The 27,044-nt window shown below is 42.1% G+C and overlaps 2 protein-coding genes across 3 annotated transcripts; one reads left to right on the forward strand and one right to left on the reverse strand.

Annotated features, from left to right (window-relative positions):
• atp2a1 (ATPase sarcoplasmic/endoplasmic reticulum Ca2+ transporting 1) lies at positions 1-18,689 on the forward strand. 2 transcript variants are annotated; one of them, XM_037089164.1, is made up of 26 exons: positions 1-118; positions 227-363; positions 1,596-1,613; positions 2,185-2,267; positions 4,895-4,999; positions 5,992-6,130; positions 7,624-7,704; positions 7,811-7,896; positions 8,947-9,102; positions 9,257-9,398; positions 10,337-10,503; positions 10,645-10,733; positions 10,829-10,931; positions 11,037-11,168; positions 11,762-11,887; positions 12,127-12,345; positions 12,557-12,668; positions 12,765-12,988; positions 13,099-13,319; positions 13,449-13,651; positions 13,914-13,999; positions 14,161-14,294; positions 14,732-14,849; positions 15,273-15,390; positions 15,926-15,970; positions 17,234-18,689. In XM_037089164.1, exons 2-25 carry the CDS (start codon positions 246-248, stop codon positions 15,928-15,930), a joined length of 2,985 nt encoding a protein of 994 aa, XP_036945059.1. In that variant the 5' UTR covers positions 1-118; positions 227-245; the 3' UTR covers positions 15,931-15,970; positions 17,234-18,689. The 2 variants fall into 2 exon arrangements, with proteins under 2 accessions (XP_036945059.1, XP_036945058.1); XM_037089163.1 differs by lacking the exon at positions 15,926-15,970.
• On the reverse strand, positions 17,943-26,070 carry rabep2 (rabaptin, RAB GTPase binding effector protein 2). Its single transcript, XM_037089165.1, has 12 exons — positions 25,697-26,070; positions 23,414-23,569; positions 22,045-22,127; positions 21,581-21,958; positions 21,302-21,397; positions 21,059-21,157; positions 20,252-20,362; positions 19,782-19,860; positions 19,646-19,657; positions 19,266-19,420; positions 18,952-19,068; positions 17,943-18,798 (listed from the first exon to the last, which is right to left on the reverse strand). Exons 1-12 carry the CDS (start codon positions 25,719-25,721, stop codon positions 18,694-18,696), a joined length of 1,416 nt encoding a protein of 471 aa, XP_036945060.1. The 5' UTR covers positions 25,722-26,070; the 3' UTR covers positions 17,943-18,693.
• Positions 26,071-27,044: the final 974 nt, after the last annotated feature.

Genomic DNA, 27,044 nt, shown 5'->3' on the forward strand with positions numbered 1-27,044 from the left:
CTCCGAGAGGAGAGCAACAGCCCAGAGAGAGAGAGAGAGAGAGGGGGTAGAGAGAGAGCAAGTGTGAACGCAGGGGGGTTGCCAGTTTCTAATCCCAATCCCACACTTCAAGAAAGTGGTGGGTGAACGCGGCTTCAGTTGTTTTTAACTTTCAGTATCAGGCCAGCTGGGCCGCCGAGACTGACCTGAGTGTTTTCTGTGTTTTCTATCCCCTTTTGTCCTGAAGCCTCTCCGTTTCAGCGAGGATGGAGAACGCACACATCAAAGAGTCAGGGGAGGTCCTGTCCTACTTTGGCGTCACTGAGGAAACCGGCCTCTCACCTGATCAGGTCACCAAGAACCTGAGCAAGTATGGCTACAACGGTGAGGAGAAAAAAAAAAAAGGAGATGGAAGATGGATGGATGGATGCAAGAATGGAGTTGGATGGAGCTTTGGAGAGTGGAAAGAAGGAGACGTAATGAATGAAGTTGTTGAGAAAAGGCGCAGGGCTGTCCAGGACAGTACACTTGGATTTAGAGAGGGAGGAAGGCACAGAGGCAGAAGCACAATGTGCCTGAGAGGTTTACTGGGAGAAAAGTTTTGGAAACAGGCAGAAGGTGGAGGAGGAGAAGTGGCGGGATGACTGACAGGTGAACTGGCACAGTGTGTGGCTTGGTGATTGCGTCTAATTAAAGGAGTCTATCTGAAAGACACAAAGGCAGAGTGACGCTTGTGTAGCAGGTGCATGAGAGATTCAGGTTCGCTGACTGCTGACTTTGTTTAAGACTGAAGATTATTTTTCTGTCTTTTCTCTGAAACGTGAGCGGGACTGTTCAGTCTTGACATTGGAAACTCCTCAAGGTCAGCTTGCTTAGTTTTCGTCCCGCTGCATCTCGCTGCCAATGGAGCTGAAAAGCTCTTGTAAAAAGCTTTTAAGTGGACCCTGAGTTCAGATGTGATTTGTCTCCATCTTGTACATTTAGTCTTGATCCTGAAATTTAAGGAAAGCCTACCTCGAACGGGCCATTTAACTTTGTCACATCGTTTACGCTGGTTCTGTTCCATTTAATTGGCCGTGAAGCTATAACAGAGCCTTCGTTAATGTTATAATTTACACCCTGTGCTTTTCCCTCTGTGACATATCAAAATGTCTCCTGTTAAAAAGGCCTATTTGTGACAAAGCATTTACCAAACTAGAGCATCTTACACACTCGGTAAACTGAGCAGACATTTTACTGTTTAACTTTGTACCATCTCGCTGCTGCATTAAATCACGCTCAACAGGTTGCAGCAGTGCCATATTGTTAGCTGACTAATGGATGTTGACAGAGAAACACCAAACTCAAATAACACAGTAATTAGGGTCACGGTAAAGGTCAGTCACTAAAGAACTGCTCGTGTCATAAACTGGCAGGACAAGGAGGCCGGAACAAAACCAGCTGCTACATGATATGAATTGTTTGGTTCAGAGGTGGATGTTAGATTCTAGTTTCTGTAATGTGATCTTCAGTTTATTGTGTTTTGACCGATGCTCGTGCTGTTGTAAACATTGCAAACAGCGAATGTGGCGAGCAGCTTCGCTTTATTAATTTCATTTGTCTCTCTTTGCCCACAGAGCTGCCAGCAGAGGAGGGTGAGTGCACTTTAAACCCCTTCCTTTCTAACTGTTCACGTTAGAACCACATGCCCTGTTGATCACAGTGAATATTTTAACTTTGTGCCACCGAGACACACCTGTTCCATCACTTCCTGCGATGACAAGTCATTTATTTAACACCTGCTGGACCCTTGCTCTGTCCCAACCATTGAGCCAAGGGCTTGGAGATACTTATATCAATAAGCTCATACTACACAGAGCTCACACAATCAGTTGATACAGACACATGTTACAATACAGCTTCTGTGGTTTGGGAGATGTTGGATGTTTTTCTAACTAGCATTTTTTTTGTGTGAGCTTAAACACCATACAAATAGTTGACTTCATCATAAATCAGTGTTTTTTCCATTCATTTCCATTCCATTGTTGGCTAATCTATTGTGAGTGCACTCGATTTATAGAGATTACATTATATTGACGTGAAATGAACATTTTAACCATTTACCAGGTAACTGCATAAATACATTACAAATACAAAAACATATACAGCAAGCAACTACACAAATGACCCGACGCTGTATGTGATCTCATCCATTTTCTCCAACAGGAAAGACTATCTGGGAGTTGGTGGTGGAGCAGTTTGAGGACCTGTTGGTCAGAATCTTACTGCTGGCCGCCTGCATCTCTTTTGTGAGTTTGCTCACTTCTGACTCCACACAATACAGCGTATTAATATTTGAAATATTGTCTGGGTAAAAGATTGACAGTATGTACATGCGTTATGCCAGAAGAGTCTTTAGATCACCATTTATTCAAGACCCTATGGTAAAAAGACAAAGACATTTGTCATATACCTACTTTGATGAAGGTGTTACATAATTGTTATCTTACTTCTTTATTTTATGTACATTTGACCCATAAGGAGTTGAAGTAACTGAATCTGTCACAAAATATGATTTCAAAGATGATTCAACTTTAGAAAAGATAATTGGTAGAAAACCAGAGTCACAAATATTTTTTTTGCGCCAAGATTATAGTATATTTGAGATTGCAGCACAATTCATGGCTGTCAAAACCCTCCACTGAGCTGACCAACCAGAAGGTTGTATAAATAATTAAAGCACTTTCATTAACTTGCCTCCAGCCGTCCATAACAAGCTCCACCAATCAAATGTTCAGGGCATATTAAGGTTTAGGAACTACCAATCCTGACAGAGGTGCTTGACGGATAACAAAGGTAAACATTAGCTGCTCAAAGTTGTGGCGAGGTCACTTCCTGCATCTAACCGTGCTTTGATAAAGTGACGGGGATAAAAAGAACAAGATTGGCGATTACAAAAGCGCGTTGTCCAGGGACAATAAAGAACCTGATGGTGACATGAGAATGTGTAAACTCTGAGCTGTGTCTTCTCTCAGCCCTCGCCTGTTTTCTTTTCGATTACACGCACACTCGGGGCCGACAAACAGAGCGCGTGCATTGCTGGGTTATTAGATTACATTTGGACCCATGTCCTCACTCTCTTTTACACAAGGAATCCCTTTCTCTCTCTCTCTCTCTCTCTCTCTCCCGCCTCTGTTGCTCTCTCCAAAACAGTTTTGTGGAGGAGAGCAGGCTGGACACATTGTCTTAATCCTCCATCTCTGCCCTCTGGCCTCCCTGCACAGCTGTCACTATGGCCTTAGAAGGCCTGTTGGGTCCTGTGTGTGTGTGTGTGTGTGTGTGTGTGTGTGTGTGTGTGTGTGTGTGTGTGTGTGTGTGTGTGTGTGTGTGTGTGTAAGAAATAGAGAGAGCAACATAAAGAGAAAGACAGAAAGAGAGTGGCTGTGCGTGTGTGTGTGTGTGTGTGGGTGTGGGTGTGTGCACATATGCATGGCAGGGGCTTTATTTTAAGAAAGCCTCAAGCCAGGACGAGAAACTGTATCCTTGGACAAAGGTCAGGGATGGAAGGAACGAGGGATGGCTTGCAGCAGGAGGAGAGAGTGAAAGACATGGCGGAGAGGGAGGGAGGGGGTCCGGGATTGGGTTGCACAATGGCATTGTTTGTTACAATGACAAACGAGAGCAATAGATTCAGAGTCGTATACGGTTTCTAAAAGGGAGAACACTAAATACTGCAAATACATGGTCGCCCTATTCATACACACAGGAATGTCCTGCCACTGCAATGTGCTGACAGGCTCTGACTCTCATTCTGGGGATCGATTGTGTCTTTGAAGAGAGGCGGGGTGAAGACAGACTGGAGAGGGCGAGCAAGAGGGCCTATTTTTGGGAAAGGGTGAGAAAAGATGTGAGCTGAAATGAAAAACACGGCAGACATGATGATGAGCGAAGAGTTGAATGCTACAAGAGAAGGACAGGGCTTCCTCTCCCCTCTCTCTCTCTCTCTCCCTCTCTCTCTCTCTCTCTGTGGCTGTGGTTCACTCTGTGCTCCGCTGGCCTGCAACTAATCTGTGTCAATGTCAACACGAAAGCCTTTCCGAAACAGACCTGTGTTAGTAGCATGCGAGCCCCCCCCCCCCCCGCTCACAGGGGCACACACGTGTTAAGACTATAGGTTTGGAAAAAGAGTAGGATGACATAAGGGACAACGGAGACAAAGTGAAATGTCACTTAATCCAGTAACAGCATCGTAACCAGCAGAAATAGCCCCTCGCCGTGACTATTTTGTGTTTACATTTAATGCTGGAGCGACAGGTGCACATCAGCCTTAAGACACTTGTTGTACCAAGCAGAGAATCAGAGGCCGGCTCAGACTGTAGGAACAGCATCGCTCACAGACCCACTGGTGGATCATCATTTAAAAAATCAAGCAATGTTTAAACCCACAAAAGGGTGATTTTTTTAAAAAGCAAAAAATGATGTCTTGTTTTGTTCAAGCTGCAGTCTAAAACCAAAAAGTGTTTGATAAAAAGCAAACAAAGGTCGGAAATGTGATCGTTTGTTTGTTGTTTGAGTCACTTATTCATTAAAAATGGTTTGTTGTTAGGCGCCTCTGAGATGGGAAGATTTTATGCTTTTCTCTGTTTATATGATAGTGAATTGAACATTTGGGGATTTTAGACTCTTGGGCAGACAAAACACCCAGTTTAAAGATGTCACCATATACTGATGGGAATTGTGTTAAATGTAAATAGCTGATGGATTAAATATGATAACAAGTCTTGTTTACAGCTCTAATGTTCAACCTGTTAAAACACGTTGTTCAGTTTTAACATAAGGGGGAAAAAAAAAAAAAATTTAAAGCCATAAACAACATCAAGTAAATTTCATTTTCATTCAGATTTGTGCACTGATGTGTACTTTCTGTCTCTCTCAGGTTCTGGCCATGTTTGAGGAGGGCGAGGAATCTGTCACCGCTTTTGTGGAGCCCTTCGTCATCCTCCTCATTCTCATTGCAAATGCTGTTGTTGGAGTGTGGCAGGTCAGTGAGCGCATGTGCACACACACTCTCACACACACACACACACAGGAACAATTGCAATCACAAGGACACATACCTGCCCCTGAATGCTGTCTTTTACACACACCTAAATAGACTCTTATACTTAGTAACAGTCACACACAATAAATCACACACGATGGCGGCCTATTCAGGTCGCCGCCCGTGTCCTTTACGGAAAGCACACGCTCCTTCCAGAGCTCAGAGTTCAAGGGAATCCAGAACGAGAAGCCTGACGTCAGCAGGAGGTGAAAAGGTGAAGGGTTAAGCCAACAGGGGCGGAAAGGAGGGGGGGGTGGCGAACCGGGACCTGTGCTGCCTTCAAGGCTCAAACTGCAGCCTGCTTTGTTACAATCACACTGTGCAATCCACAGTAAAAATACAGAGGGACGATCGGGTTACCACTGGCCTGGAGTGTGTGCGTGTGTGTGTCTTTGTGCGTGGTAGGGGGGTTCATATCAATCCTGTGGCAGTCATTTGGAAACTATGCACAAGGATTCACACATGGGGGGTTCGGGGTAGAACGGAGAGAGGGAGGGCGGCTGGCATAAGTTGGGCTTTACACTTTGAGGCGGCCGGGGGCAGCCTTGGAAGAAAAGCACGGAGTGAACTGAACGTCAGCCTGTTTGACTTCTCCGATCGACCTGCTGTTCGAGCTCGAGACTGACAAACAGGCTGCAGACACGTGTGTCTACTGAAGATGTGTTAATGACAAACAAAACTTTTTAAAACTCTGATTCAACACACCATTGCTCAAGTGATGTACTGTTGTGTCTGCACTCCTATTTTTGAGATGTCTTAAGTTCTATACTACTTGAATTGTTTATTGTCTGTATATAATGAATGACGAGACTGTTAGCCCATCATGACAGACTAATAAGTAAATGTAGCATTTTGCATAAGAAGGCAGAGTTTGTCTGCAGTTCTAAAATGTCCACATTTTGTGTTTTGCTCTGTGTGCATCTCTACAACAGGAGCGCAATGCAGAGAGTGCCATTGAGGCTCTGAAGGAGTATGAGCCTGAGATGGGAAAGGTTTACCGGGCGGACAGGAAGAGTGTTCAGAGAATCAAGGCCAGGGAGATTGTTCCTGGTGATGTGGTGGAGGTTTCCGGTAAGATTCCCCCAACTGAAGGCTTTCTTTTCACTGCTCTACCTGCTGAATGATCTCAAACTCCATCATGAGATATGTAAAAATGGAGCCACTGGTTGGCGCACAATGCAGTGAAGATGTCATTGCTAGTTTACTACCAGTGCTGTTGCCATTTTCATGCTCAGCACCAACGATGTCTGAGTACTAATCTGTGTGCCCAGGGGGCGTGTTGGTCAGGCACATTGTCTGCACATTGCTATCTTGAGGTAGCAGAAAGCGATTGCAACATAGACCAACAACAATCTGGAACAAAGTCAGTGGCTCTGTATTTTACCCGCTATTTCAAGGGTGTTTTCCCATCTCCTGGCATCATTATACCGCTTTGGACATTGTGTGCTCATTCTGATGGTACAAGAAGACAAGGACATCTGACACCTCAGAGAGCGCTGGTCGATTCCTACTCGAATAGCTGAACCGTTTCCTCAGCAGAAACATTTTCTCCAACTTTCCCAATCTGTGATTCTAAATAGCAATGCGCCAGGTGCAATTCATGTTACACCTGAAACACACTTTTGGTTAATAAAGAGACCAAACACAACTTCTTCGAGCCTTTCAATTTTACACCAAGATGATTTGCTGTTTAAAAAGCAAAAGGGGGTTGGACACTGACCCATGCACCATACATTATTTAAATGGGTCAGTAAGAATATAATAATATTCATAACACACTTTAACTATGAAGCATTCACTATTAATCAAGTCAAAGTTTGTCTCTTTGGCTCATTCAAGACATGGCAAGCGTTTTATAAACACAGTTCAGAATACAGTAATGATGTTTCTCCTTTTGGACCATGTGCTAGACATCACAAAACTAGCAGTACTATTCAGCTTGATCTTAAAAGTTAACTTGAAAAGACTTGAAGCATCCCAGTGTCTTATTGCCAATCAGCTCATCCACGTATATATATCAAAAGAGTTGCATGCATTTGCGTGTGCGTGTGTGTGTGTGTGATTACATGGCTCCCGATGTCCTTGAGAATGAACATGGGCCCTTTTAAGGCAGTGACAGAAAAAAGGGGTGGAGGGGAGCTGAAGGAACTGGCTGCAGGAAGAAAAAAACAAGCTTGAGTATAAATACACTTAATATCGACAGGCGGACTCGCTCCTCTGTCTCTCCCTCTGTTTGCTGTACACCTGTTCATTTCATTTCATGATCTCCCCAAGGTCTCCCTCTCCCTCTGTCTCTGACTGTGGTATCAGTTTTCAACAACAACACGATCCATCCAGAGTGCTAAAACCAGTCAATCAACCCTGCAACCCCACTCACTCCTCCCGCCATCCATCCTGCTGTAATGCCTGTAGTCAGATTGATACAAGTTAATGAAGCTGTCCATACTGTTTTGTACCCGGCACAAGTAGCAAAAATGACAAATAAATCATTTTTTTTAGCGTAATAGGGCTTAATCTAATAGTCTTTTTAATTTCTTTGTGTCTCTCCTTTGTGTGGACCCTAGTTGGTGACAAAGTGCCCGCTGACATCAGGATCATCTCCATCAAATCCACAACCCTGCGTGTGGACCAGTCCATTCTCACTGGTAGGTGTTACAAGACAGAAAGACAGACATGCAAAAAATCATATATATTTTTGATGTCTGCTTCCCTCCCTGACCGACACCGCACCAAAACTTGTCTCTCTTAAAGGTGAGTCTGTCAGTGTGATCAAGCACACTGATGCCGTCCCAGACCCCCGAGCCGTCAACCAGGACAAGAAAAACATGCTCTTCTCTGTGAGTCTTTTTTTTATGTGTCTTGCTCAGCTCTTTGTTTCAAATCTTAATTTTTCCATCAAACTGTCACCGTTTCTTCCACCAAATACCAAATTCCACCTTTTTTTCACAGCAGTTGTTATTGATAGCGTTAATGAAGGTGCTGTTTCAGTTTGGCACACTGTTATGGACAGAGATCAGAGATTCCCCTGATGGCCCTGATGTGAACAGGGATTTCTCCAGATCTATGTCACAGGTCATCAGGAGCTGTTGGGTGCACCAGTGATGTTCTTCCTCAGCTGGCTGCAATCAGTCAGCTGGGAGACTATATAAGGGGGTTGCAGCTCTCCTGCTCAGTTGGTTGTGTGTTTTCAGAGTCAACACCATCAGTTGGCTCTCTGCATTTTTTTGTTTTGTGAAAATCTGAGTTGAGTGTGTTTGAGATGACCAGATTCTATGAATTTCATTTCCCCCCTGATCAGTGACTCTCACTTCACCTTTGGTTTTTGGGTCCATTGTTTTTTTGTTTTTCTATCATTTTGACAGAATCAGTGGATGGCTATGGGTTTATTCCCACCACCACCTTTTAGATAACAAGGGACCAGTTTGCTTTGACCCTTTTGTGATTTATGCAGCGCTTTGTTAGTTTTGCCCAACCTGCGACCCCTGTCCTTCAACAAAACCATTAAGTAATGGTCGAGGCCAGGGTCAGACTGACATCATAATTACACCTGTGCTTTCCCTGTGGGACATTCAAAAATGTTTGCAGTGTCCATCTTTTATAATTGTTCACATGTTTAGCAGATATACTGGCAAGTTTGTCATATCCACACCCCTAGTCACAACACTTGGCAGGGGTCAGAATAATAAGCCAACATTTCCTGTGACACATCGTCAAAAGTTTTGACTCCATGGCACTAAAAGTAGCTCAGGAGATAAACAAATTCAGTATGATTCACCCTTTGTTGACCATGAATTTCAATTTCAGTTTCATGCCAATCCATCTAACAGTTGTTGAGCTGTTTGGTTCAGACTGACTAACTGACTTTCTCCCCCTCGCTTTAAACACAGGGCACCAATATTGCGGCAGGAAAGGCCACTGGTATTGCTGTTGCAACTGGCGTCACCACTGAGATCGGTAAGATTCGTGACCAGATGGCTGCCACTGAGCAGGAGAAGACTCCTCTGCAGCAGAAACTGGACGAGTTCGGAGAGCAACTCTCCAAGGTGGGTGAGGCACAACAAGCCTCCTGAAACTGTATTACCACAATGACAGTTTTTAACCATTCATTTAATTTTATTGAAATAACCTAAGGAAGAAAATATGTTTATAAAGAAAAGCCAGTGCTAAAGTTCACACATATGACTGCCTGTCCTCCAGGTCATCTCCCTCATTTGTGTGGCCGTGTGGATAATCAACATCGGCCATTTCAACGACCCCGTCCATGGAGGCTCCTGGTTCCGCGGTGCTATCTACTATTTCAAGATTGCTGTTGCTCTCGCTGTGGCTGCCATCCCTGAAGGTAAACCCAGGGGATTACCTTCCACTTGGTTTAGTTTAACATATCCAAGATTAATATCATGTAGCTCATCTATATGAGGCTGTGGCTACCAGCCCATTAAACATGAAATTGGTTTACGATTGATCCTCACAGTATATATACAGCGCTGTACAGTTTATCAAAGATGAACTGCAACATTCAATCCATTCATGGATGTGTTATTGTGCGAGCTTATCTGGTTCCTCTAAGCACTGAGAAGCAGCTGTTTGTCACAGACAGTCATTATTTTCTTGATCTGATTATTTTGGTCACTACCCAACCCCAAGACTAGATGAAAGTTGGAAAGACATTTGGTTAATAAATCAAGAGCTTGGTTAGTCACTCAGCTCTGTCTTTAACAGTTTTACCCAAGCCTTTTTTGCCACCTGTTCTGGGATAGAGACAGCCTGTCTTTTTGGAGGTGCTCTCCACCTCATAACACCACAGTCAGCTGCAAACTGTGCCAATGTTCAGAGACCGCAGTCTGATGATACCAGAAGGACACCATCATCTGCAAACACAGATGCCACCATAATGTCACTAAACTGGACACACTCCAGACCTTCTCAACACTATTGTCAGAGTTGATCTTTGCCAAGAATCTGAGCACAGCTCAGACTGAATGGCTTGCAGCAGCCCCCTCCCACAGAAATACCCTGGAGAACACAGTAGTCTGGGTGTGCTCCAGCTGATGTGTTAAGGGCTGTAAAGGGACCACCACTATTGTCAGCCTGCCCAGAGACAGTCCCTACAGTCCAGGTGGTTTTGAACAGACATGTTGGATCATCATTTTCATGTCTCTTTAGCTTTAGAGGTTCCTCTTAATGTTTTTTATCACCTTCCAATCTGTCCTTGCAGTAATGACGCAATGACTAAAGAAAATAACTCTCGGCCGAAACTCTTTTTACCGTCCATTGCAGGCCTGCCCGCTGTCATCACCACCTGCCTGGCTCTGGGAACTCGTCGCATGGCCAAGAAGAACGCCATCGTCAGAAGCCTGCCCTCTGTGGAGACCCTGGGCTGCACCTCAGTCATCTGCTCGGACAAGACCGGTACCCTCACTACCAACCAGATGTGTGTAACTAAGGTAGGCTCATGCTCACAGGTGTGAGATCAAACAATCATAATCATGCCGAGTTTCATTTTCAATCCAGAAAGTCTGTCCATGACTAAAAAAAAAATGCAGATCTAATGCAAAAAAAATGTTTTTTGTCATGTTTCCATGCAGATGTTTGTGATCGATAGAGTCGATGGTGATAGCGTTTCCCTCGGTCAGTTTGACATCTCAGGCTCAAAGTACACCCCAGAGGGTGAAGTGTAAGTATCAAAAAAGTTAAAAGTTAATGTTATAAGACCACGCACACACAGAAACACCATAATCCATTCATACTTTTGTTAATCATCTCTACAAGTACAAAGAATGGAGGGTCAGTGAAGTGTGGACAGTATGACGGACTGGTTGAGCTGGCTACCATCTGCGCTCTGTGCAACGACTCTTCTCTGGACTACAATGAGGTTTGCAGAGCATTCGTGGAATTATGTGTTCGACACACTTTAACATATAACACAATACCAGCTTAACATGTATCTTTGCCATTTCTTTTTCTCTCCCTGATGCAGTCCAAGGGTATTTATGAGAAAGTGGGTGAGGCCACTGAAACAGCCCTGTGCTGTTTGGTGGAGAAGATGAACGTGTTCAACACTGAAGTGCGTGGCCTGTCCAAGGTGGAAAGGGCAAACACTTGCTGTTCTGTAAGTCTACAAAATATAGCATTTAGTGTGTTATTACATTCATATTCTACTTTGTCCATTTAGCACCAAATTGGTGTTACTATGGCACTATTGCCACTATTGGCAGTCTAATTGCTCACATGGCGTGGTTACCAAAGCCAGCAAACAACTGTTTTTAGTGAAAATGCTCTAAAAAAACCAACAAGTCCCCCTTATGTTCTAAGCATAACAAGCAAACAGACACAGTTAGTGACTCACTGGTGTTCATAGTGGAGCATTTAATAGCTTGAGAGAGAGATATTATTCTCAGTAGTCTGTGGAGTGAACAGGACTTCAGATCATCAGGTGGCCAGGAACACTCCAATGAATGATGTTTCTCTGTAACTTCTAGATGTGTTTATAAACATATGTTTGCTACCAGTTTTGCATATCAACTATATATCAAAGACGATCGACTGTCCACTGCCCAAAAGTGGTTGATATAATGTTCCTGCAGGTTTAATCAATGCAAGAAGTTGCCAATATAAAGGCTTAATAGCTTAATAGAGGTACAGGCACTACCTTGATGGAACCTTTTGCTCCAGTTGACCTTCTCTTCCTTCATTTCCTAACAGGTGATCAAGCAGCTGATGAAGAAGGAGTTCACCCTGGAGTTCTCCAGAGACAGAAAGTCCATGTCAGTTTACTGCTCTCCTGCCAAGTCCGCCAAGGCCCCTGTGGGAAGCAAGATGTTTGTCAAAGTAAGTGAGAGACCCAAGACAGACAAATCCACTGCACGGTGTGTCTCGACTCCAATCGCTTAAAACTGTTCTTTGTATAGTTTTCCATTGGTTTGCCAGTTTGCCATGCCAGATAAAGCTTCTCAATTTGAAAAAAAGCACCTCAAGGGAGTCAAAGTCAATCTTATTATATGACATTGTAAAAGGGCTATACTGAATGTTGTTAATAATGTTGTATGTTGTGTTAACTGCGTCATCAGGGTGCTCCAGAGGGTGTCATTGACCGTTGCACATACGTTCGTGTGGGCACCAACCGTGTGCCCCTGACTGGCCCAGTCAAAGACCACATCCTGTCCGTCATTAAGGAGTGGGGCACTGGGCGCGACACCCTTCGCTGTTTGGCACTGGCCACCTGCGACACACCTATGAAGAAGGAGGAGATGAACCTGGAGGACTCCACCAAGTTTGTAGAATATGAGGTGAGCATCACAGGACCAATAATGATGTGATGCTGTACGAACATACAGCATCTCCCTGGCGGCGGAGTATATCAGAGTTGTTCGAATGTTGTATTTATAATTGAAAGGTTTTCCCACAAACTACTATTTTTTAAAAAACGTAACAGTGTTTTGTTTTGCAAATTCAAGCTCCAAGGGAAACTAAAACTTGTTGCTTTCTTTGTTTCTCCAGACTGACTTGACCTTTGTGGGCTGCGTTGGCATGCTCGACCCTCCTCGTAAGGAGGTCATGGGTTCCATTGAGCTGTGCAGGGCCGCTGGAATCCGTGTCATCATGATCACTGGTCAGTAAGCTTATCAAATATTTTAACCCCATTGCAAAAAAAATCAGGCAAAGACTTCATACAAATGATGAAATCTTGATTTCCGCCCCCCCTCAGGTGACAACAAAGGCACAGCTGTGGCCATCTGTCGTCGCATTGGTATCTTCACTGAGGATGAGGATGTCACTAACAAGGCCTTCACTGGTCGTGAGTTTGATGACCTCCCTCCATATGATCAGAAGAACGCCGTCCGAAAGGCTTGCTGCTTTGCCCGAGTGGAACCGTCCCACAAGTCGAAGATTGTGGAGTTCCTGCAAGGCTTTGATGAGATTACTGCCATGGTGAGAGGAAGCAAAGAACCTACATATTGATATCTGTCCTCTCCTAGAAATACCTTTGATTTGAAATAAATACATTTTTCCTCTCCATTTTCCCTCTACTCTTTGCAAAGACCGGTGATGGAGTGAACGATGCCCCCGCCTTGAAGAAGGCGGAGATTGGCATCGCCATGGGCTCTGGCACTGCCGTTGCCAAGTCTGCCTCTGAGATGGTCCTGGCTGACGACAACTTCTCTTCCATCGTGTCCGCTGTTGAGGAAGGCAGAGCCATTTACAACAACATGAAGCAGTTCATCCGCTATCTCATCTCTTCTAACGTAGGCGAGGTCGTCTGGTGAGTACATGATACTATATGGAGATAAGGTCTGATAAGAACTACGATCTTTTGTGAGACTGAAAGCCAACATAAGAACATGTATCAGTCTGCACCTGTCTAAAATATCTCCAACACTCATTTTTTCAGTATCTTCCTGACCGCCGCCCTGGGTCTGCCCGAGGCTCTGATCCCTGTCCAGCTGCTGTGGGTCAACCTTGTGACTGACGGTCTGCCTGCCACTGCGCTGGGCTTCAATCCCCCTGACCTGGACATCATGGGCAAAGCCCCCCGCTCTCCCAAAGAGCCCCTCATCTCTGGCTGGCTCTTCTTCAGATATTTGGCCATTGGAGGTACAACACTTCTATGTTCTCTGTGACTGTCTAATCCATCCATCAACTTCACTGACTTTTAGTTCAGCTCTTAATTTGGCTTGAGTATTACTGATACTGTAGATAAATCTCTCGTCCCCAGGTGGTTGAAGCACTTGTCTACTGCACATGATTTCGTTAGTCAGATGACCTCCAGCAAGTTCTGATACATGAAGCTGTTGCCACTGTCACAAATCAAATTAAAGTTTCACTGGACTTATTCACACAATATTATTTCTTCCAGGTTATGTCGGTGCTGCAACTGTGGCAGCTGCTGCCTGGTGGTTCCTGTACAGTGACGACGGCCCATTGGTCACCTTCCACCAGCTGGTAAGTATTTAACACTCTGCATCTGTTTATGTTATCACACAGTCCATCCAGCTCCTGTTACTAGAAACCTTACACACCTCTTTACACACACACTTCAGGACGGGATCATAGTTTTCTTAGGGACTAAGAATCGGTATTAATGTTTCCGTCTCCCCTCTCAGTCACACTTCATGCAGTGCAGCGAGGACAACGAGGACTTTACCGGCATCCACTGCGAGGTGTTTGAGGCCGCTCCTCCAATGACCATGGCTCTGTCTGTGCTGGTCACCATCGAGATGTGCAACGCTCTGAACAGGTCTGACCACACCGTCAACTCATGGGCATTATGGGTACTTTCACCTGAGAACAAACCCCCAACAATATTGAATGAAAATGTAGAAATAGATGAAATTTTCAATATGGAAACTATTGGAATCTTGCATAATAATGTGGTATTGCTACCTTCACTTCTATAGGGTCTAAAAATGTCCTGCTCCACTGAGATTCAAAAACAATTGTTTACTTATTACTTTTTCCAAGTATTGTTGAAAAATGTTTTAGTACATTTTCCCTGTATTTCCATATAATTATCAGGGCTTACATGATTACTCTTCAAACCTTTTTTGCACACATTTTTTTAACACACAGACACACTCGGACATATCATGCCCTCACACATGTTCAGTCTGCTTTAACGTACCCTTCCACCTCCCCATCCAACCCCACCTTCCTCCTCCTCCCTTCCCCCCCCAGCCTGTCTGAGAACCAGTCCCTGGTGCGCATGCCGCCCTGGAGCAACCTCTGGCTGGTGGCCGCCATGAGCCTCTCCATGTCCCTTCACTTCATGATCATCTACGTCGACCCCCTGCCCGTGAGTCTGGCCTCCTGCACCACAGCCCTCTCCACCAAAGCAAAACATCCATCTTCCCCTGCTGCTCCCTCACACATACCTTCACACACTGCCTCTCCAACCTCTCACATTGTCATTGCTTCAGTACTTACAGATGATGCACCGATGCATCAGTTGCCCCTAGTTACTAACAGAGGTGGCATTATTATCATGAATTCAATCAAATGCTCACTGATCTCTAGTGGTCACAGTTTGAAATGATAACTAATACCCCAGTGGGAATAAAACACACATTTATACTGATTTTTATCATTCTTTAGATGTAACAAAAAGAGTACTCCTTGGTAATGCGAGCACTTCTATTTATAGTCTCTCCATAATTATCATACAGCTGTTTCTTCCTGTGGTTTGCCAGCTATAACACGTCGCTGCTCTCGTCCACAGATGATCTTCAAGCTCACTCACTTGAACGTTGAGCAGTGGCTGATGGTGCTGAAGCTCTCCTTCCCCGTCATCCTCATCGATGAGGTTCTCAAGTTTGTGGCTCGCACATATCTGGAGGGTAAGTTATACATGTGATCTGTTCACCACGTTTGCTTTATTCTATCAGTTAGAAGTTGGTCATGTACGATATGAAAACAGATGTGATATATACAGGGGTATAAGTCATAAACTGCGTATATATGAGATTCTGTTTTTTAACTTATAATCTAAATAACATAGCTACAGTGCATTCCTTTCTATTCAGATATATATATACAATATTCTATGCCTTCTTTTAAAATAAACATACTGTATTCAAATATAATCTAAGAACACGTGGCTCCATCCTCCTCCTTTAACAATTCTCCTTTTTGTTGATTCTTAAGGAACACATAATTGATTAATAAAATATTATGGAATAATTCACCTCCCAATTAAATGTCTTTTATTGTCTGTCCTTTTAACATCTCTTCCCTCTTTTCTTATTTCCTGACACAGTGTTAATTCTTCCCCACCCTCTTCCCTCTAATCTCTGTTGACTCTGATGACATGTATCTAATTTTTCCTCTCTTCCTTGGATGCTCTTTTTCACCGTCCCCTTTCTGACAATCCAGCCTAAACCTGTTTCCCCCTCCTCCATACCCCTGTAACACAACAAGGTATTCCGCTGACCCGTACTAAAGGGTTAAGCACTCTGCATCTTGCACTTGTTAAAGTATCTTGCTGGGTATTATACATGTTTACATTACTGTGTCAAAGTCCATCATGAGTGTGTGTCTGTGTATGCTTGTTGACTTTTTATCAGTCTCAAAAATCTTTCTGGAGCTGTGTGCATCTGTCATGAGCTGCCAGTAGAAATCTAGTAATTGGTAATTGATCTCATCATACATTGTATTGTCAAATTTTACTTTAGCTTGTTGCTTCAAGTAGCTTTTTATGGCAGTGTATAGCTCCCATGCTGGAAAAGGAAAAAAAACGGATCAGTATCATGTTACAAGATGAGAAGTTTATTGTTCTAACATGACTACAAAGTTATCACGTTACAACAAGAAACTTTTCCTGGTATAACATGAAACGTTTCACGTTATAGCATGATAATATTCTGGTAAAATATCTGGTAATATTATGAAAACATCTGCTTATGATAATATTCACATTGTAATTTGATAATAATCCATTTTCCTATTTCTGGAATGGCAGCAATATGCTTAGATAGCACTTAGACAAAGTAGTTATGATTATGCATGTGCAATAATTTTACTAATATTGTGCACTTTGCCGTCGAGGAATAAAATAATCCAAAAATCGCTGTATTATGTTGGATTATGTATTGTCTGTCATGATAGGGGGGAAGTTTTTTATTTGCTTAACTTTATACTTTGGCAACTTAATTTGCAATGCACAATGTTTCTCCCCAATATGTGACACTGGTGACATGATAAAATTAGATATGATTTGATGATATTGGAAATATATTTAACTATATTCCTGCCTGCCAGCACCTGTAAAACTCACCAATTAACCTGGTATACAGTATAGTGTTTGTTTAATCTAGGTTTGTATTATTTTGCACAACAACTCAAGAGTAAAACAACAATTCACTGTTTTACTGGTCAAGCCAAAAACTTTTTGAAATAAATATCCCCGGTAAAAGAAATTATAAATTAGGTTTTCTTGTACAATATAATTATTCTTTTTAGAAACGTTGAGTTTTAAGGGTGCTGGGAGCCAGGTATTGTTTGAACTAGCCTGTTGGGTCTTCAAACGCTTATGCTACCCTAAATTAGCATTAATCAAAATAGCATAATTTCTCAAAATGTTCCTTTAAACGCTACCTTTAACAAACGGACAATGAACTCTAAGTGCATTTACATTAACCTGAGCACATTGCCTTACAACTGACTGTTTGTTTTCCTCTCCAGGTAAAGTCTAGAGGCAGAGGCCGACAGAGGCTGAAGTCGACAGCCGCGATACAGAGGATGGAGAGAAAAATGGCTGAGCGCTCCCACTGAGAGAGAGCCGCCAACAGACACCTGATGTCATCGAAACATCAAGTGGCTTGAATACAAAAGAAAACACATAAGCCATCTGAAAATACACCAAAAAAAAGCTGCAAAATATTTTTTTTCTGTGTATGTACTGAGGTTAATATATAGGTGAGAGTTATTAAAACTACTGTGTTGATTCTATTCTTAAAGAATAAAGATATGTATTAAAATCAATCGACTTCAGTGTCCAATTACATTTTAAATATTAAATTTGCTCTTATTAGATGTTTCAAACCATCTTCCAGCTTTAGAACTAAACTTTGACATGAACAGGTTTCTGCTCAAACAGAGGCTCTCGTCAACACACTGACAAAAGTACATTCACGACTGGAGTTTGGTGTCAGACAGTTTTTTTAAAGTTAGTAGAATGTATTATGAAATGTGTAAAATGGAAATGATCAAATAACACAGTATGAAACCCTATTTTACTGTTATCAAATAATGCAGTGTAAGACATATATCAAGCACATCAGCCCTGTCAATTTCCTGTGATCCTTTTAGCATATGAAGTACATTTGCGTGGAGCCATGATAGAGAAACCTTATCATTGTATATTGATAATGAACTTAAAGGTTAAAGGAAAGAATGTGACAGCCTCCCTTTAATTTCTTTGAACACAAAACAAGCTGGCAAAGTGTTAGATATTCACATTTCTTCATTGATTTTTCCTCATCCACAATCATAAATTCGCTTAAGTCTAAAAGCTAGTACGGTTGTAGTAAGAACAAGAATAGTTAACAACGCTTAGCTGAAAATAAAGACGACAAAATAAATGCACATAATAAAAGATCCAATCTGAAATGCAGTTAATTTAAGAGAGTTTCTACTTTGCATCAGGTCATTATTGCATGGTGATGCATTGCTTTTAGAGGTCCTTCTTCACAGAAAAGTCTGCCTGGAGAAAATGATCGTGTAGTTTTTACAGTGCAATAAAAATGCTGGACTGTTGAGTGTTTAGCCGGAGTCATGTCAGTGTTATCTACATAATGCATTTACATGTACATACATGTTAGTACGGAAGTAAATGTGTAACTGGATGTAAGAAAACATTTGGACAGTGTCCCCCCCAAAGCTGTCATGGTTCATCAAAAATCACTTTGGTCACTGAGAACAGTTCTGGTCACTGACACCAAACTATCATCCCTGAAAAATACAAAAAATGTCTCTCCAGGAGAATGCATCCAGTGTTACAGGTACAAGCAGCACCAGCTGTGATAATCCCAGTAGTCACGACAGTATTTCATGTTTCATGGTGGTGACGGCTCCCCATCAGTCCCTCTTGGAATGTTTTCTCTTGGTCTGTGCTCTTTGGTTCCAACGTGACTCTCTACGACTCATGAGGCGTCTGCAGGCGAGGAACCAGCTTCACTGACTCCCTCTCCCAGGATCTCCTTCACTTGTTCCAGACTCTCGGCCTGTCGAATCAACTCCAGCTTCACCTGAAGGGCAGGTGAAATATTAATTTGTTATTCAGATACAGTGCTAAAAAAAACAGTTTGAACTGATACATTTCAGTTTGACCGATTTCATTTATTCAGAATTTTTAATCATCACTTCTCCACGCAGTCTAACGCCTAAAACTTGCTTCTTACCTGCAGCGACTGGGAGAGCTGCACAAAGTCCATCTGTACAGTCTGGCTGGTATCGACCTGGGAGCGCAGACTGATGACTTGGCTTCGCAGCTCCAGACACTGCTTCTGCAGGGCCGCCTGAAAGCCACAGAAAAAAATCAGTTTGAGGTATGAAAATGTGTTGACAATGATCAATAACTGAGCTTGAAGGCTTATTGACTACATTTTTGACTCCCATGCTACTTAAAAGACAGCTCCTGTGAGAGGCAGTTAACTTTGTAAGCATCAACAGTCACAACATTCAGTCTTTTGCTAAAAGAGTAGGCTGGACTTACTTTATCATTACTGAGGGCCTTGCTGGTGTTCTGAACATGAGAGAGCGCCACCCGCTGGGCTTCCAGTTCAGTGCGGCAGGCCAACAGCTCAGCCTGCAACTGTTCCTTCTGAGCCTGGATCCTCTCTGTTTCTGTCTTCAGACTGGACAGTTGCACTGCGCTCACAATCACAAACAAGGAACCATGAACCAAAACACCCTGTGACTGTTGAATTCCAGTTTTCTTCATTTTAAACAACAGTTCTGTTGTTTAAGATGACACTGTGCTCACCATCACAGATATGAAGGTCAAAGGTGAAATGAATCTGGATGTAATCCTACACCAGTCACAATACCTACTAACTGCCCTAACTAATAATAAAGCATGAGTTGTTTACTCACCTTCTAAAACTTCTGTTGACAGTAGATACAAATGGGATCATCCAGGAAGAGAGAGAGGGATTAAAAAAAGGATTCAGTGTCAAGATATAAGTGTTAAAAAATCCTGCCCTAAATGAAAATAATTTAAGCTACAGACCATTCTCCTCAGACCGGGTGTCCAGCTGCTCCCTCAGGTTGACAATCTCAATGCGGAGACGCTCCTCACAGTGTGCCCCCTGCAGGTTCAACAACAACAGTCCGATACTGACACTGACACTATAAGCCGGAGACTCACACAGTGACTGCTTTTATATCTTTAAATTGCAGATATACAAAATGTATCCATATCCACGGAAAGAGAAAAAACAATACAACTTGTCCAAACATTAAAATGCACAAAAACACACAATCATAAAAAGGGACAAAATAAATATGTGAGCTCTTTCTGTTCATCTTAACAACTATTTCAAACAGAAAAGTAGCACCTAATGAAAGGGAAGTCTCGTAACTAAGCATCTCACAGGTTTCTGTTCCTTTTTACAATGCCATGTGAAACTATTCTTCTTTCCTGCAGCACTCACAGGCAGAGAAACTGTAAATGAAATTCTAGCAGAACAGTAATCGTACCTGCAGGGTTGCTGGAAATGAGCTTGACTCTGGCGCCTCGTCCTCAACCTCCTCTCCTTTAAGTCTGGACAGCTCACTGCACATCTTCCTCTGGGAAAAGGACAACTCTGCCTGGACACACAAATTAAAATTTGAACACCAACTCCTACTGAATGACATGTAAATAGCAACTCACAAATACCTGATGCGTAAACTACACAGACTTGCCCTAGGAATCAATCATGACTACACTGGCTCTGTCAGATGGTTACAAAATCATCCTTCAAGTACCTCTTACACTCACTAAATACCATCTTGTGTTTCATCTGTTTGATCTGCTCTGTTTGTGTAGTCTGTCCTAACCCTAATCCTAACTGAAATGTAAAAAGAGCATATTTGTGGTTTTATGGGGGTGATGTGCCAGACTTTTTCTTGGCAAGGTTCTGGTTGCCTAGCAACTTCAAGGTGATGACACTCAAAGACACTGTACCTCCAAGAAATTTGTCTAGCACCCCACAACACCCTCCTGCCAAAGCCACAACTTGTCGTCTTTACACTTTGATTTAATAGAAGATTGATGATATAACATGTTAACCAGAGATCTTTAGGGGGGCTCGAGAGGAGAACTTATCGCTTCCCACTCATTTCCGATCTTACACTAAGCTAAGGCAAGTTAACTGGCTGTAGCTTTATACTTATTGTCCACCTGTGACATAAATCTCAGCAAGAAAACAAATAAGTGTTTCCAAAAATTCTAAAATATACTCCAGGGGAAATTACAAGCACGGACACAGATACAATTTATAGCATCAACATCTTATCACTTACCAGCCGACTCTGGACTGCATTCTGTGATTGGCTAAAAGATTTCTGCAAGTCCTGGAGGAGGGCCTCTGATGTCTGGACCTGACACTGGAGCATTGATACCTGAACACACACACAAACAAATAAGCATATCTGTGTCTGTGTGTGTGTGTGTGTGTGTGTGTGTGTGTGTGTGTGTGTGTGTGTGTGTGTGTGTGTGTGCACGTGTATGTGTGTGAGACTGGGGCTTGCTGTATACACACTCACTTGTTTGTGTGTGTGCTTGGTCTGTGTATCCAGCTCTTTCTCAAGCTCCTCCTTCTCAGCCTCCAACCGACTCACCTCCCCTCGCAGCTCTGACACCTGTTCAACACACCACGCCCTCATTAGCCCGCAAAGTCATGTGGCTTGGGAGAAGCTTTTGGTGACGCCAAACTGAATGACGTTTCCTAATACAGAAGCAGCATGAAAACTAAATTCTATCCAGTGGACTTGTGTGATGGAAGATGAAGTGATTTAATAAAAGCGTTAATTTACAATCTGCACCTGAGCGTTGAGTGAATCCCAGTCGCTGTGCGTGACCAGCCGGTGTCCAGCCGGTGGCAGGTAGATGGCTTCAGGCACCAAAGTTCCCGTGGAGACCAGAGAATCGGTGTCATCCTGACCGTGGAGTTTTCTGGGCAGAGAGGGCGTGTCTAAGGAGAAGGAGGACAGCGAGGCAGAGTCGCAGTGTCGCAGCGAAAAATACCCGTCTGCTGTGAGTGCCGCCCCCTCTCCCTCTGCCGCCGCTTCGAGCTCCGCTGGTTGGTTGTGCGTCCTGTCCGTCGACGCCATAGACTCGGCCTCTGACTGGCTGTTGGGGAACGGTGTTGGCGATTCGTTACTGCCACCCTCTGCATCCATCCTGGCTTTCCTTCCACTGATCTAACAAGGAGAGATATACAACTGTTGGGATCAAGTCCAGGACATTTTGAAACAATTTCAGAGAGAAGACAAAGTTCAACACTGACCACGTTCTGTCCACTGGCTCTCCTCCACTCCACAGGCTGAGACTGGAGAACAGATATCCTGGCCTCATACTGCGCTGCCGTCTCTATAAACACATGAGCATAATTAAATAATGATGAAACCATTCAGTCCTCCAGATGAACAATATACATTTAGCCTCAATTCTTTAGAGTATAAAAAAACTATTTATAAGGCCACAACATACTTGCTGCATTTAAGATGACATTTTGACTTTAAAGTTAGAAAAATAAAGCTAACTTTCATTGTTTTTAGCATAACTCACCAGACATGTCACCTTTTCCCTGTCCTCTCCTGACCTTTTACTTTATGGAATACCTTGGCCACATACCAATATTTGCTCTTTCTCAGTATCGTCAACAGTGAAGTGCATATTATTTTAGTAGTCTGGCTTCAATTGGAAATCATAAAAACAGGAAATAACAATGAAAACAAAAAACCCAACAGCTGTTCCTTTTTTTAGAGAAGTACCATTGTTTTAAAAAAGATTTTTAAAAAGATTAAAAAAAAAAAACAAAAGAAACCATAACAAGCTTTTATGAATAAATGATGTGTGATATGTCCCTCTGTAATAATGCCCTGTTCTGTTTGAAGGCCCTGCATCTCAACACATATCCTACTGGACTGAAAAATGAAAGTCAAGTTCTGTCAGGCGATCCTTACAGACCTCTTACTTGATGAATGAAAACAAAAGCTGTCACAGTTGCTGATACTCGTATTTCCAGCTAAACCTCTTGCCAAAGCACGATCCAAATTTAGCTCAAAAAAGTGATAATGTACAAGTATATTTTTCTTGTTGGAACTTTTATCATTTTATTTATGATATGCTGTTACTGTATTTGTGTTAAGCACACTGAGTCTCTCTTGTGATTGTCGACATTACGATTAACTCTCACTCGCTATTAATTTCAACTATTTGCATTTCCTTGGGGACATTTACTGAATACAGCCTGTTTGACTCTATGGTGCAAAACCAACAGTCCAAAAACTCTTCATTTTAGTATAATAAATGACTTAAAAAGCAGCGAATCCTTTAATCTAAGAGGCTGGGACTGGCAAATGTTTGACATTTTTGCTTGAAAAATGATTGAAACAATTAATCAGTTATGAATCAGTTAATTAGTTAACTAATTAATTTGTTAATTCATTATTAATTTTGGTTTCATCTACTTATGTATGATTAATCAACTAATCATTGCAGTTTTGACACACATCTTTCTCCATGCAAAAAGACCAAACAAGATACTGTGATATCATGTGAAATTAGATCATTTGTACACAAGGACAGTCACATAAACTGTGTTTATCACAAAACACACAAACAAAAGAAGACACAGAGACACACGTACTGACCTCTGAGAGCCTCCTGCAGAGACTGGATCTCTTGATCACATTGTTTTTGCAGCTCTGCCAGTTCCTCCTGTTTGCTCAGCTCACAGATCGTCGCCACGCCCTGCCAGTGTTCAACCTGAGCTCGACACTCGACTAGCTGGGCCCACAGGCTCGTCTCTGAAAATGATAAACAGGTTGCTGTGCTGTGCCTACATTGTGCTGGTCTGAGAATATCTGAATCAGTCTGGGTGGAACCACACAAATATGGGAGACAGTAAGGTGACATGATTAAAAGGAACCTGTGCTACTACTTGAAAAGATCCATAAATACCTCACTATTAGATAAGAAGACAGCTTGACTTATGTGCCTGATCTACACACTGAGAACTGAGCAGGAAGAAACTCTAAATTCCTGGCATCATGCCGTTTCCACATACAGCTGTCTGATAGTTGCTTACAAATCATTTAAATGTACAGGTATGCTGCTTACATAATAGAATGCACGTGTACTTTGACAAACAGTTTCATGAGCAAGGATTCAACCATGAATGACAATACCTGATAACATTTCTAGTTGTTTGAATGTGTGACAGCACACATAACCAGTTGTTAACACTGTTTTAGTACACCAGGGGATCAATAAGGAGACCCATGTAATTATTTAAATGACTGACTGGTATGTAAACAAAAACCAAAACAAACTAGTTGCCTTTAAATCTTCATTGTCTGGACCCCGCTAAGTGTAACAATAGTAGTTAGTTTAGTAACTTAGTTGAGTTAGTTTGCCGCAATCTAATATTGTCCATTGTGGCAAGTATTGTTGTTGCATCAAATAAGTAAGTATCTTGTGCTTTTAATGATATATAGACAAACAAATAAACAGCATATTCCGTTATTCACAATCAAAAAAATCTACAGTATAAACCTGTTCAGACTCCGCTTTGTTATACATGTAAAACTCCAATGAAAAAAATCAAAGATATTTTTAACAATAATTAAAATAACTTAAAACAGAAGTCCTGTCAATGCAAATTACAGCGATGAAGCAATAAATCCATACATCTATAATCCATGTTTTACAGCTGAGGCAGAATTAATTCCTCTGTCTTCTTCTGTGGTAGACTTCTGATGTCATCAGTTTAAAATCCACTTGATAAGATATTTCAAGATAGTTCAAATTTTGAGCCTGATAATGATACTGATACAAGCGAGTAAAATAATTCAATATCAATACATCGGCTGAGAAAACACTACTTATTCGCAATGATCCATTAAATGTGGTTATCAAATACTCATGGCACAGATATGAACTTTTACAGTTAAACAATTAACTGTTATTAATATCGGTCAACCAATACATCAGTCTGGCACTAAAGTTGGTTTTAACCTAAGATAATCTAACATACTTATATTGACCCCAGTCATGTTTATCTTATGTATGATCTTTTGTATTATTATTATTACTACTACTACTATTACTATCATTAGTGTAAGAATTCTTGTTATTATCTTGATACTGTGACTTGACTTATTAGTACTCTTTATCTTATTTCTTTTCAGCTGTGATTTCTAATGATTATTTGTATCATTTCTTTGTAAGAGAAATGAAATAAAGAAGAAAAGATAAACAAGTTTCCCCCCTTCTTTGGAAATCAAATTAGTAAGTAATAATAGTGACTGTATGACAGTGATTATTAAGTTACCAGAGCTCCAGACGAAAAATTCTAACTTGTTTTTTTATTACTTGTTACCGTTAGTATCATTTGTTGCTAAAGGACCTGTCTTCTTATGCTGGACGACTTTACATCGACACTTGTTGCTCCTTCTTCAGCAGCCTGCTGAAACTTGCTACAGAAGCTAGCTGTCAAAGGCTGCATAATGTAACGTTAGCTAAAATCAGAGATGCATTTATTTTAACAAACATGATAAGGTACAGCAGTCATATCACTGACTTTGTGTACTCATTCTGAACTGAGTTAAGTTAGCCAACACTCACTTTGTGCTGAGCTTTCCTCGGTGGTTACAGAAGTCCCCGGATCCCTTACAGTTAATCGGCTAACGTGTTAGCTAGCAGCTAGCACCCCCCGTTCATCTCTACGGTCAACGATGCTAACAGGCCGTTTAACGGTTATGTGGCCGGAACTGCTTCAACAGGTTGTTCTCGTGATGACAACAAGCAGTAAACCAGTGTTAATGTTTACTAAACCGCATGTTGTAAAGAGGCCATTAAAAACCTCCCGACCAGTCCCGTTAGACGTGGGGCAGATTAAAGTTCAACGTTGCAGTTTTTTTTTTTATTATTACCTGTGTCTTCACTCTTGGAGCTCATCTTCCCGTCAGACAGAGTTCACCGGCCGCGGCCGCCGGACGAGACGAGACGAAGCGTCCTACAATGAAAAGTCCCAGAAACCTGTCGGAGTCATTTTGTGCCAACGCACCGGGGCTCTCGGTGTGGAGAATATCAGCGCAGTGTCAACTTCAGGAAACAACTTTCCCCGGTCTGTAAGCCTGCGGAAATCACGTCAACCTGCTTCCTGTTCACAAATACCATTCCCTGTCGGCCTTCAGTGCGAGCCTGCGCTCAATTTCCCTGTTTTTTTTGTTTTTTTTTTTAAGGTGGTTTAAATGACAATTAAAGTGGTGACATGTTTGCATTTTGTCACTGCCACACCCTGCACATCAACTATGCGGCCATGTCCACTGTGCGGTGACCACTGGGGGTCACTGAACCACATTTAGAGCCACAGTCTTTGTTGCCTTACACAAAATAATGTATAATATGTATTATTGAACATATTCTTAATTGCATCGGGATGCAGGAAGGACTGATGTTCCTCTTCCCATTCAAATTAGATCAGATATTTTTAACAGGTCCTTTAACTCTCCAAGAAAGTCTGACAGCTGCATCAGATCATCACAGGTATCATCATTTTCTGATGACAGAGAGGATAACAAAATGTTAGCGCATGATAAATTTAAATGTTTTCAATTATCTTCAGCATATCATAATGAGAGTAATAGCGAGGTGTTGAAAAGCAGCCCTTTTTGTCTCTAAATACTGATACCCTCTGCTGGAGGAGGACTGGTATTGTTAAATTATGTTTTGGATATTTAAATTTTTTCCCAGAAAAAAAAAAAAAGAAAACATGACACTGAAGCTGTGGAAGTGCTCAACCCTGTTGCCTATCTGGAATCTAGAGAAAAGATTTTTTTCAAAATAAATGCAACAAATTACATCTCCTTTTTCTAAATCCACTTTTTAGGTTTTTGTTTTTTGAAGTGAAAATTTGAGTTGTACAGTCAGCATTGCTGGGTCACAAGACTGTGAAGGTTAGCAGAACATTCAGTCATGACTTTTTTATGTTGAAGGTTGTAATGAGGATCAACTTTTTTTTTTTTTTTTAACAGGCTGTAATTGTCTCTGCACAGCTTGTATTTTTGTTCCGTGCAGGACGAGGGACCTGCTGGTCATAAATGGTGTCACTTGGCCTCTTGAAAGATGCTGCTGTGTCCTATTCCTCTATCCATCCAAATTAAACTCATCACAGAAATGTGTTTGTTGAAGTGTGTCCTTCTCAGAGTGCTATCTGCAAGTGCAAAGTGCAAAATGGGCTTTGGCCTGGAGTGTTATCAGCTCTGGCTGTCACGTTTC

The sequence above is a fragment of the Acanthopagrus latus genome, chromosome 23, assembly GCF_904848185.1.
Source record: "Acanthopagrus latus isolate v.2019 chromosome 23, fAcaLat1.1, whole genome shotgun sequence".
Taxonomy (NCBI): domain Eukaryota; kingdom Metazoa; phylum Chordata; class Actinopteri; order Spariformes; family Sparidae; genus Acanthopagrus; species Acanthopagrus latus.